Genomic DNA, 13,090 nt, shown 5'->3' with positions numbered 1-13,090 from the left:
TGAAATACAAGAGACAGAGGAAACTGTTAAACACCACCAAGGAGCTATAAGCCAAATTTAGAAGTGGGATTTTCCACAGAAACACTCAGTTTCTCTAATAACTAATAGCACAAGGAGAGGGATTACTACTGAATGAAACAGACTCAAGAGATATAATAACCAACGGCAAGGTGTACTTTTTACTGGATCCCATATTAGTGTTTTGAGACTGCTCTAACTACCAAAGATTTGATGGATGATTAAACAGTGGAAATTGATTCCCTCAGTTTTGGAGCCAGAAGTCTGAAATGAAGATGTCATCAGGGCCAGGTTCCCTCTGAGGGCTCTTCCAGCTCTGGTGGCTCCAGACTTCCTAGGTTTGCGGGAGCATCACTCCAGTCTCTGTTCTGTAGTGTTACTGTTTCTTCTTTAAAAAAAACAACAGAACTCCAAGCACAAGTTTATAAATTAGAAGGCAACACAGCCTGTCCAGCCAACCATTAACTCTTGGGTATCTTTTTCTAGATTTTGTTTACACCTAAAAATGGGTATAAAAATAAACACTGCCAAGACCCATTTCAATGCCTCCCTTACTCATCTCAAAACTGCCTACTTCTTTCTTATAAGGCATGTGATTGCATTTAGGGTCTATTCAGACAATCCAGGATAAATTCCTTTTCTCAAGATCTTTAATCACATCTTTTGCTACAGAAGGTAATATTCACAGGTTCCCACAGTAAGGATGTGGACACATGTTCTGGGGGGGTCACATTCAGCCGACTATATATCCTGATTAGAAGAATATAAGGAAACAGTCTGAACCATCAGGGAAACTTGAATATGAACTATTAATGCTATTAGCAAATTCTTACTAATTTTGTTAGGTGTGAAAATTACAAAGGTTTTTTTTTTTAAGTTATTATATGTTAGGAGACATCAGTATTTTGGTAGAAAGACATGTTTGCTTTAAAGACCCTCCCCTTCCATGAAAAAAAAAGTAAATCAAGATTAGCCACACATTTTATTAACTGCTGAAAGGTGGTAATGATTGTCTTAAAATTTTCGTAATAAATTTTTTTTGGTAAAGCAGTTGAAAAAAGATAAAATTGTCCACTAAAATGAGACATGAAATCCCTCAGAATTAACTTATCCAGACCTACACATAAAAAATATTGTAAAATTAAAATCCACGCAGATACAATCAGCCTATGCCAGAAGAAAAGTCAAAATACCAATGGGTAATTTTTGTCTGAGTTTCAAAAAAATATATGCAATTTTAATTTCAAATTCAAAGAATTTCTCATAAGAGAATAATCAAAACACTGCAAGATGGTATGTCTAACAATGTCAATTAAATAGATTATGTTATAACCATTTACTGGAACACTACACAGCAACTATGGAAACGGGGTTATATAGCCACATATATAGTATGATTCCGTATTTGTTAATAGCAACAAAAAAAAATCTACTTGCACAAGCGTGTTCAACACACACATTTATTCATACAAACATGAAGGAGTATATACCAAAATTCAGGATATACACCAGAATGTTAAAAGAGTTACTCACTCTGGGTGGTGAGTTTGCAGAACTCTTATTCTTTACCTTTTATCAGTAGCTTTTTTTCCTACTATGAACACCTGTGACAGATAAAGAAAACTAAGTGGTACCACAGACTGTGATCACCACATGCCCTCAAGGAAGCGCACACAGACTTGTGTGCTTGGTCGAGGCCTGGGGGTGGGGTGCGATGGGCAGATGGGGGACTGGACGGACATCTGAAGCATATGATTCCAAGAACTCTACGTTGCTTCTCTGGCAGTTGCCAAACTGTATTCCACAAAACAGTTCCACAAGTGTCACACAGAGGAGTCAATGTCCAAGTTTTCAGACACACTAGGTTAAGATCTTAATTTGTTACATTTGCTATGTATCCCGAGGAGAAAAAGATACGGTACACTCATTCACTGAGTCATAGAACCTCTGTTTAACAACCTACATAGACTCAATAGTACATCTACTGAAAAGTATTTTATGAATTCCAATGTAAAAACCTGGAAGAACAAGGATTGCTTACACCACATATTTCCATTGAGGGTCTGGAAACTGGCCTGTTTCCCTAGATTCAAATGGATGCATCTCAAAACAACCTCATATTTATCGTATTTTTGTGGTCTCAAGCTTTAAATATAATTTGCATCTTGCTATCAGTTCATTTTAGAGCAGTGTTTTTCAAGCTGGATTTCTATTCATTAGTGGGTTGAGAAATCAATGTGATAGATACAACCCACATTAAAGATTTTTTTTTTTTTTTTAAGAAAACTATCAGGAACTTCCCTGGTGGTCTACTGGTAAAGAATCTGACTGCTAATGTAGGGGACATGGGTTGGACCCCTGGTCCAGGAAGATCCCTCATGCCTTAGGGCAACCAAGCCCATGGGTCACAACTGTTGAGCCCACATGACAACTACTGAAGCCCACGCACCTTAGAGCCATTGCTCTGCAACAAGAGAAGCCTCCACAATGAGAAGCCCGTGCACCACAGCCAGAGAGTAGCCCCCACTTGCTGCAACTAGAGAAAGGCCTATGCACAGCAACAAAGACCCAGTGCAGCAAAAAATAAATTAACAAATTAATAATAAAAAAAGAAAACTATCATGTAGTAAAGATAATATTTTTTATAAAACTTTTGTGTCCATATATAATCACATAAGATATATGCATGTGTGTATTGGTCACAATATAAAATACATTTATTGCTATGGGTTGCAATCAAAATATTTTGAAACTCACTGAATTAATGAGAAGAACTTACTGGTAAACAGATTAAGTCAGCATGTATTTCAAACACCCAAACCCTTCTTGTATATATTAGGTAAATTAAAAAAAAAATCAAAGCAATACAGCCACAGAGATCCCCAACTTACAAACAAGTACCAAAAATCTGTTTGAATATTGGGTACCTAGAAACTATCCTAAAGAGATTAAGTTCCCAATCAGTTCACAAAAGCCAGTTTAAACAGTAGCTTACCTATAGTATTAAGGTTATTACAAACCTAAATTTCTCCATCATATTTATTTATTTGTATCTGAGGTTCAGTGTAACTCCAAGGATACATTCTCCCTGCACCCACACCTTGGTCTGAGCACCAAGTAACTCCTCACTTGCAGGCAAACATCCACCATTCCACATGGCTTTCCCCACATTGTGCTTATGATCTGCAGACAGAAAGATGAGAAGCTCTAATAGCCTCAGGTAATTGAGGCAGAATATGGGGCTTTCCAAACATCTTCCACATGTCCCCACTCTCCTTCTAGCTCAAAGGTCAAAGAAAGACATTTGTTCACCAGTGGTTGTTTTTTTCCCTTGTTTATTAATCTTTAGGAGAGACTGCCTACTAAAAAAAGAATGGTGGGATCCCTGGTGATCCAGTGATTACAACTCCAGGCTTCCACTGCAGGGGGCACGGATTCAACCCCTGGTTGGGAAACTAAGATCCTGCAAGCCACATGGCATGCCAAAACAAAAACAATGTTTCACTCAACTTTTCTTTCAGACCCCCAAGCTACTGGAATAAATAAATAAATACACACACACACACACACATATATATATCTATCTCACTGACTTTAATGCTAATAATGTGCTACCAATTAGCTGGCTGCATTCCTCAAACTGTTTAGGTATTATTCCCAGGACTTCCCTGGAGTCCAATAGTTAAAACTCCACACTTGCAACGCAGGGGATACAGAGGTTGGGGAACCAAGTAAGGTACCACATGCTGCAGGGTGCAGCCAAAAAAGAGAAGAAAATAATAAAATTCTATTACCTACAAGTTTCCATACTAAGAGAAATGTCAGTGTCTAGAGGAGCATGGCTTGTGGTGTCTCCTACTAAATTCAGAAACTCAGAGTTAAGAAGAATGGCATTCTTCAACTTGACTCTGTTATCATCAATTTCTTTATGTCCTGGAAGATTAACAGCTATCCTGAAGAGTCACATTAACGGAAATAACAGTGAATGTTGCTCTAAGAAGCCACTCCAAATACTTGTAATACAAATACATTAGCCCCCAGCATCACTCATTTGGGCTGCCATTCCTAACAGGATTTACCCCACATGGAGGAAATCTTAACAAAGGCTCTAAATTTCCAGGTGAAACCTACTAGTGTCAAGTGGGTGTTCAGCGTATTGCTCACCCAGTACCTCTCTGGCCTTTTTTGGCTGTGCCAGCTGCCTGATCCCAATTTTCACTGGCACAGTTCCAGCAGCCTCAGGAAAGGAATGGAGGCTGTGAGAAGAGTCCTCTGAACAGCCTCAGCTTGAGAGAGATTCAGCCCAACTGGCTCCCTCTTTCATCATCACCTAAGCACACGTCCTCTGGTTTGACCACCAGGTAGGCACAGCAGTTTCAATCCGTACCACCGGCCCCATGTCCTATACCAAGACTTTTACACATCTCAGGGAAAACGACCTGCAAAAGTATGCCTCTGCAACAACTGGCACCCAATTTTTCTGGTTTGACCTCCTGCTTTTGTGAACTAGGTCAAGTGTGGGAAGTAGGGAAAGGGTTAGAAATCATTTCAGCGTATACTTTTCAGGTTCTGCCAGACAACCTTTTATTACATCAAAAAAGCAACACTAGGCACTAGATTTTGCAAAATATGTTCTGACCAACTCTAAATTTCCTGAAATTAAATATGCATAACCACTGTAAGGTTTTTAATGAACAAAACAGTTAAATACAAACTTTCATATGCAAAATAGATTACTGTAGAACTGGCAACCTCAGAACCAAGTACTAAATTTTCTTGCACAGATTTCAGTAAGGGTGGAATGGGGAGATGTAAATGCTAATGAGTATAAAACTTAATTTCGACTTCATATAAAGGAAAAAAAAAAACGTTGAGAGAAAACAGCTTTAAATTGAACAATATCCTTTGAAATCAACAGCTCAGGCCAGCCCTTCCCTTACATATCTGAGGCTTATACACAAGCAGATTTGGGATCAAAATGAAGATTTAGGGTTTACAGTTACTTCAAATCCAGTTTTAACAGTAGCCAAGTCTCTCATTTCCAGAAAGGGAAGTCTCTTTAGGATGACTCCGACACTCTTCTGAAGACACTTAGATAGCCAGAGTTCCTGGGCCATAGTTCCACTTTTCCATGATACCATGCCAATGCTGTAGTGTAGACTTCCTCTGAAAGGCAACCAGAGCCCTACACCATGGCACCTCTCCTGGCACTGTCAAGCCTCAAAAGAAAGAAGACCTCCTGCTTCAAGTCAGTAGTTACTGCTCTAGCTGTAGAGGCTAATTAACTCTTCCTTCCTCCCCCACTGACTTCCCTCAGGATCTTTAGCAGGGAACAGCAGCTTGATCAACATTCCTTTCAGAAATAAATAGTTCAAACAAGTAATTTAGAGTTAACTTTAAAAGAGCAGCAGAAAACAGCCACTGCCCATCATGTTTGCAAATGAGTGAGTGAATGAATACACATGAACAAACATAAAGAAAAAACAAATCATAAAATAAATTCTGCACTTCCCACATTCATAGGGGGGGAAAAAATCTTTAAAAACAAGTATTAATTAGCGTATGTTCTTGTGTGGGTTGATAGTCCAGGGCTCTGAGCAGGCACAGCCTTAAAAAAGGGTTGCAAGCAGCCCGCTGCACACCAAGTCAGGACCAGGGTGCAGAGAGAGGCCTTCATGCACTTCTGACAGCTCAGTACCTGTGAGAGAACAGAGGTGATGCAGGGACTTCTTAACCCACAATGCATGAGGTATATGGAAACGTCCGTCCATGAAAGAACCACCAGCAGCTGGAGAGACGGGGTGGGGCATTCTCACAGCAACTGCTGATGAAGGATTTCCCACACCATCTTCTTCCGGAACAGAGGCATCTGGTGCTGCAGACAATCCACAAGCAACATAGTCATCACATGTGAAAGTGCCAGGGCATCAACAACCATTAGGTGTAGCATGTAAATAAAGTAGGATGATCGTGTTCTTTATGTAAGCCTTGACTGTGCTACCCCATGGTACAGATTTATAAGGCCATAAAAAAAGGTTTATAATATGTATTATTGTATGTATCCTAAGCATTTTTACATGTTAAGGAAAATCAAAGCAGGATGCAGAATTATACAAGAGTCCAATAACAGCTTCATAACAAAAACGTGTACCAAAAAGGGAAACAGCTAAGTGGCAGCACAAAAAGTAACTTTTTTACTTATGTATTTTCAAACCATTCTAAAATGGACGCTTTTTGCTTTCTTATGAGAAAAACATGAACTCTATTTAAATACAGAAAAAACAAGCCTACAAGTTTCTGCTATATCAAATGTTTTCCATTGTAAATTCTGTTCAAATAGCAACTTCTCTCCTTCAAATGTCAAGTCAAATAATAATTCCTTGTTATTTAGAAGCATCAAAAAATGAAATCCTTTGCTTAATATTCTGCTTTAACTGATAATCATCACATGGGCCAACTTTCAAAGCAACAACAAGCAAGACAAATCCAAAATCATCTATGACTCTTCTGATGAAATCAAGTCTATACTCTTGAGGTATTTCATTATAAGTATCTGGATATACCATTTTCCTATAAACTAGTGTGGAGAGGCCTAAAAAGTCTTAACACATGGATTTCTAAATTATTTTAATAGCTCAAAACATGTAGTAAAAATATTGCACATTTATTCTTAGTAAAACTGCTGAAGTTAACCAATTATATCAATTCGGCATGGGATCCTTAGTGCATTCTGTTCAAAAACTTGGAATGGGATTAATATTAGTCCTACTATTCAATACGTACAATGTGGTAGCCATCAAAATGAGGTCTGTTAAAGCAAACTTCTTTTTCTTTTAAAGCAAACTATTTTTTAAAGGAGGTTGTCCTTTGTTGGAAAAGACTTGAGAATCCACTATTACTAACATAAATTCTCAACAGTTCCCAACATATTTGAATTTCCACTCAAATGCAGAGCTATGGAGAACCAAAAATTATCAGAACAGAAGGGAAAAGCATTCATAGCTCTGTCTTAAACCTGCAGCTTAAGTTCTCAAGAGGCCTGATTTCTCCACGCTATTAAATATTCTAACATGCCTCCTTCTTTGGGTAAAGCTATCATTAATACTCAAGAACCAGTCAACACTGGAGTTCAGAGATATGAAGATTGTCCCACTGGTCACCAACGACTAGGATAAAAGAGAGAATACACAGTGACAAACCTGATGTTAGCAAGAGCAGGACTACGGCCAAGGTTTACAGCAAGAATAGTAGCACAGCTACCATGATTAAGAGTTTAATGTGAGCCAAGCAGAGGTAACATGCTCTGAGTTTACCTTGTTTAGTAACAAGTAAATGGATAAGCAGGGGTCTTCACTCACCTGAGTAAATGTGATAGGTTTGTCCCTAGAGATATAATCTGCATATTTACAAGTAAACATTCCACAATCACTCCCATTCAACTGTTGAGGAATCTCCTATAATTACAAAAAAAGGAGACAGGAAGGGATGAAATTTTATCAAGTACAAACTCCTTTGACTTTTCCGAAACATTACTGTGGATAAACAATATTATAAAGGTAAATGTCCAATCTGGTATTATACAAACACACAGACACACACACAAACACAGTTAGTCTTTATGTGGTATAAAAACTCAACCCACGATATGGTGTATGTGACCCTCACAGAAAATGTTTTTTAGAAGTAAAGAGAAAAGCAAACTGAGAATTCCATCTCTCACCTCTCATATAAACCAAAGTGAAAGAAGATGTATTACCAGGAATATGAATTCTAGTCAGAACTGTTTCAGGGGAATTTATAAATATTGAAAAGAGCTAAGGGTGGCTCAATTGGAAATATGCTTACAATACAACTAACCCATTTCAACACTGCAGAGTTTGACTTCTCTTCCCTAGCAAGAAAACTAAGACTACTACTTAGTCTATCCCATCAGGAAGCTTCCATAAGCCTCTTATCCTTCTCCATCAGAGGGAGAATGTTGTAAACATTCTGAAAACCACAGACTGAAAAGACAGACTGAAAATCACAATCACAGAAAACTAACCAATCTGATCACATGGACCACAGCCTTGTCCAACTCAACGAAACTATGAGCGATGCTGTGTAGGGCCACCAAAGACGGACGGGTCATGGTGGAGAGTTCTGACAAAATGTGGTCCACTTGAGAAGGGAATGGCAAACCACTTCAGTATTCTTGTCTTGAGAAGACCATTGAACAGTATGAAAAGGCAAAAAGGTAGGACACTGAAACAGGAACTCGCCAGGCCAGTAGGTGCCCAATATGCTACTGGAGATCAGTGAAGAAACAACTCCAGAAAGAATGAAGAGACAGAGTCAAAGCAAAACAACACCCAGTTGTGGATGTGACTGGTGATGGAAGTAAGGTCTGATGCTATAAAGAGCAATATTGCATAGGAACCTGGAATGCTAGGTCCATAAATCAAAGCAAATTGGAAGTGATCAAACAGGAGACGGCAAGAGTGAACATCAACATTTTAGCAATCAGTGAACTAAAATGGACTGGAATGGGTGAATTTAACTCAGATGACCATTATATCTACTACTGTGGGCAAGAATCCCTTAGAAGAAATGGAGTAGCCATCACAGTCAACAAAAGAGTCCGAAATGCAGTACTTGGATGCAGTCTCAAAAACGACGCAATGATCTCTGTTCCTTTCCAAGGCAAACCATTCAGTATCATGGTAATCCAAGTCTATGCCCCAACCAGTAATGCTGAAGAAGCTGAAGTTGAACGGTTCTATAAAGACCTACAAGACCTTCTAGAACTAACACCCAAAAAAGATGTCCTTTTCATTATAGGGGACTGGAATGCACAAGTAGGAAGTCAAGAAACACCTGGAGTAACAGGAAAATTTGGCCTTGGAGTACAGAATGAAGCAGGACAAAGGTTAATAGAGTTCTGCCAAGAGAATGCACTGGTCATAGCAAACACCCTCTTCCAACAACACAAGAGAAGACTCTACACATGGACGTCACTAGATGGTCAACACCGAAATCAGACTGATTATATTCTTTGCAGCCAAAGATGGAGAAGCTCTACACAATCAGCAAAAACAAGACTGGGAGCTGACTGTGGCTCAGATCATGAACTCCTTATTGCCAAATTCAGTCTTAAATTGAAGAAAGCAAGGAAAACCACTAGACCATTCAGGTATGACCTAAATCAAATCCCTAACGCTTATACAGTGGAAGTGAGAAATAGATTTCAGGGACTAGATCTGATAGACAAAGTGCCTGATGAACTATGGACAGAGGTTCGTGACATTGTACAGGAGACACGGAGCAAGAGCATCCCCAAGGAAAAGAAATGCAAAAAAGCAAAATGGCTGTCTGAGAAGACCTTACAAATAGCTGTGAAAAGAAGAGAAGACAAAAGCAAAGGAGAAAAGGAAAGATATACCTATTTGAATGCAGAGTTCCAAAGAATAGCAAGGAGAGATAAGAAAGCCTTCCTCAGTGATCGATGTGAAGAAATAGAGGAAAACAAAAGAATGGGAAAGACGAGATCTCGTCAAGAAAATTAGAGATACCAAGGGAACATTTCATGCAAAGATGGGCTCAATAAAGGACAGAAATGGTATGGACCTAACAGAAGCAGAAGATATTAAGAAGAGGTGGCAAGAATACACAGAAAAACTATATAAAAAAGGATCTTCACGACCCAGATAATCACAATGGTGAGATCACTCACCTAGAGCCAGACATCCTGGAATGTGAAGTCACGTGGGCCTTAGGAAGCATCACTATGAACAAAGTTAGTAGAGGTGATGGAATTCCAAATGAGCTATTTCAAACCCTAAAAGATGATGCTGTGAAAGTGCTGCACTCAATATGCCAGCAAATTTGGAAAACTCAGCTGTGGCCACAGGACTGGAAAAGGTCAGTTTTCACTCCAATCCCTAAGAAAGGCAATGCCAAAGAATGCTCAAACTACTGCACAATTGCATTCATCACGCTAGTAAAGTAATGCTCAAAATTCTCCAAGCCAGGCTTCAACAGTACGTGAACCGTGAACTTCCAGATGTTCAAGCTGGATTTAGAAAAGGCAGAGGAACCAGAGATCAAATTGCCAACATCTGATGGATCATCAAAAAGCAAGAAAGTTCCAGAAAAACATCTATTTCTGCTTTCTTGGCTATGCCAAAGTCTTTGACTGTGTGGATCACAATAAACTGTGGAAAATTCTGAAAGAGATGGGAATACCAGACCACCTAACCTGCCTCTTGAGAAATCTGTATGCAAGTCAGGAAACAACAGTTAGAACTGGACACGGAACAACAGACTGGTTCCAAATAGGAAAAGGAGTACGTCAAGGCTTTATATCATCACTGTACTTACTTAACTTAAATGCAGAGTACATCATGAGAAACGCTGGGCTCGATGAAGCACAAGCTGGAATCAAGATTGCCAGGAGAAATATCAATAACCTCAGATATGCAGATGACACCACCCTTATGGCAGAAAGTGAAGAGGAACTAAAAAGCCTCTTAATGAAAGTGAAAGAAGAGAGTGAAAAAGTTGGCTTAAAACACAACATTCAGAAAACTGAGATCATGGCATCTGGTCCCATCACTTCATGGCAAATAGAAGGAAAACAATGGAAACAGTGAGAGATTTTATTTTCTTGGACTCCAAAAATCACTGAAGATGGTGACTGTAACCATGAAATTAAATGATGCTGCTACTTGGAAGAAAAGCTATGACCAACCTAGACAGCATATTAAAAAGCAGAGACATTTCTTTGCTGACAAAGGTCCATCTGGTCAAAGCTATGGTTTTTCCAGTAGTCATGTATGGATGTGAGAGTTGGACTATAAAGAAAGCTGAGTGCCAAAGAATTGATGCTTTTGAACTGTGGTATTGAAGAAGACTCTTGAGAGTACCTTGGACTGCAAGGAGAACAAACCAATCCATCCTAAAGGAAATCAATCCTGAATATTCATTGGAAGGACAGATGTGGAAGCTGAAACGCCAACACTTTGGCCACCTGATGCGAAGAGCTGACTCACTGGTAAAGACCCTGATGCTGGGAAAGATTGAAGGCAGGAGAAGGGGAGGACAGAGGATGAGATGGTTGGGTGGCATCACCGACTCAATGGACATGAGCTTGAGTAAACTCTGGGAGTTGGTGATGGACAGGGAGGCCTGGCATGCTGCAGTCCATGGGGTTGCAAAGAGTTGGACATGACTGAGCGACTGGACTAAACTGAATTGCTTTGGACCACCATAGCTGCAAGCAGGAGAAAGAAAAAGCCTCTTGAAAGGCTTTAACCAATCAGGAAATCTTGCCTTAAGAGCACAGTTCTGTCCTGAAAAAACAAAAGCGCTTACTGCTTGTAAGCACAACTCAAGGGCATCATAAACCAAAGGTGCTGGATTCCAAGCCAGGTGAAGCAAACTCACACATCTCCAAATTTGTGTTGCACTAAATTCTGGCCAGCCCCTTACACACTTTGTCAATTATAAGGAGCACAAGAGTATAAGCATAAGGAGAATAAGAGTATAAGTGAGTCTAATTCCACTGCTGGAAAACATACTAGATGACAACTCAATTTGGATTTAAGGAAATACAAAGTATTATTGTAAAAAGGAAAAGGCTGAAAATGCATACATATGGTAGGTACCTCAAACTTTTCTCCTGAGCCCAGCATCTCTCAGAATGCTGGGAACTATAGATTCCACTATACAAATACAGAGAACTATAGATTCCACTACAAAGAACATCTTATTACATTTTCCATTCCAGAACACAATTATTCATCCTACAAACTCTTTTCTGTGCTCTCCTCAGGAAATTTCAATACTCACTCTTCTAATTATTCAACTTATAAATGAAACTGCTTTTGGATAAAGAGAACTGAGCCATTACACACAGATTAGGGCTAAATTTGAACTCATGTAGCTGACTTCAAAAAGGAGCCATTAGGACTGAATGATGTATGCAGTTTTAAACCTGGAATAAGATTCAAATCTGACAAGATTCAAAGAACATTCACAAATACCACACCTGATTGTTGAGGACTCACAGCATGGAACCCTTAAGATCTAAGTATACAAATTTCTCAGATAAGTTTTGAACAGGAACTTGAAGTTCCCATTAATGCCAACCAAGAAAAGTAGCTGACTTGCATCTTTTTTTTTTTTTTAATCTTCTTCCATTTTTGAGTCATCCTATCAGATATTTAACATTTATAATTTAAGAAACAAGATCAAGGCTTAAAAGCAAACATATTGGTTAAGTGAATTTCTAAAGATTTAGAAGCAGATCATTCTTAGGACATACACCTCAGGAAAATGAATGCATAAGGATGAATAAGGGGAAGAAGAAAGCCAAGTCAAAATAATATGCTACTGATAGGAAATGCAACAAAGTATTTGAAATACAAAGATCATCACTCACATGTGGCTTCATGCTGTAGTGGGTCCACTCTAAAAGATTCAGGTCAATATTTCTTTTGGTCTTACTTTCATCCTGTAAATACTGACTGAAAAAACAGCAAAGAAATATATCGATGAATCCCTGTAGACACCTAGTATACTAATTACAAAGACACCGTGATATTTAACAGAGAGCCATTCTCAAATCCACCTGTTAGATTTTTAAAATATGATTGTTTTTGGCTTTTTACATTTTACTTTGTTTTATTTTTGATTACAAAAAAAGTTAAAACATAATATGTAAAATGTAAAAGACCTCATAATAACCACTCTGGAAATATTTTTTATTAATGATTTGCTGTTCGTTCTTCTAGTTCTCTCCTCCACTCCATTTTAAAGCACACATTTTATTCTAATGAAAGAAAAAAGTACTTCATTTATAACTTACTTTTACTCACTAATAATAGATACATTAAAACAAGACAACTAGCCTGGAGGCTTTAAAAGGAGAAAAAAAAAGGCACTGCCATAGGGAAAAAAAAAAAAGGAAGGCTAGTCTAAACTAAAGGAGACTAAAGAGACATTAAGTACATGCATGAAGCCTGACTGACTTCCTGAATTAGGGAAAAGAAGCTAGCTGTAAGATATCTGATGATATCAGAACATGAATCTT

At 38.6% G+C, this 13,090-nt stretch overlaps 1 protein-coding gene across 4 annotated transcripts in view; it reads right to left on the bottom strand.

The window, feature by feature from the left end:
• Positions 1-4,577: 4,577 nt before the first annotated feature.
• Positions 4,578-13,090, bottom strand: part of SENP2 (SUMO specific peptidase 2) — a 33,266-nt gene continuing 24,753 nt past the window's right edge. For all 4 annotated transcript variants that reach the window (XM_061166756.1, XM_061166759.1, XM_061166758.1 and 1 more), the window contains 3 exons: positions 12,440-12,524; positions 7,377-7,472; positions 4,578-5,893 (listed from right to left, as the gene is read on the bottom strand). In XM_061166756.1, coding sequence (XP_061022739.1) covers positions 5,831-5,893; positions 7,377-7,472; positions 12,440-12,524 — 244 coding nt within the window. In that variant the 3' untranslated portion in view covers positions 4,578-5,830. The remainder of the gene's footprint in view (positions 5,894-7,376; positions 7,473-12,439; positions 12,525-13,090) is intronic.

Source organism: Dama dama, chromosome 19 (genome assembly GCF_033118175.1).
Source record: "Dama dama isolate Ldn47 chromosome 19, ASM3311817v1, whole genome shotgun sequence".
NCBI classification, from domain to species: Eukaryota; Metazoa; Chordata; class Mammalia; order Artiodactyla; family Cervidae; genus Dama; species Dama dama.
This window is presented reverse-complemented; position numbering and strand designations above follow the sequence as displayed.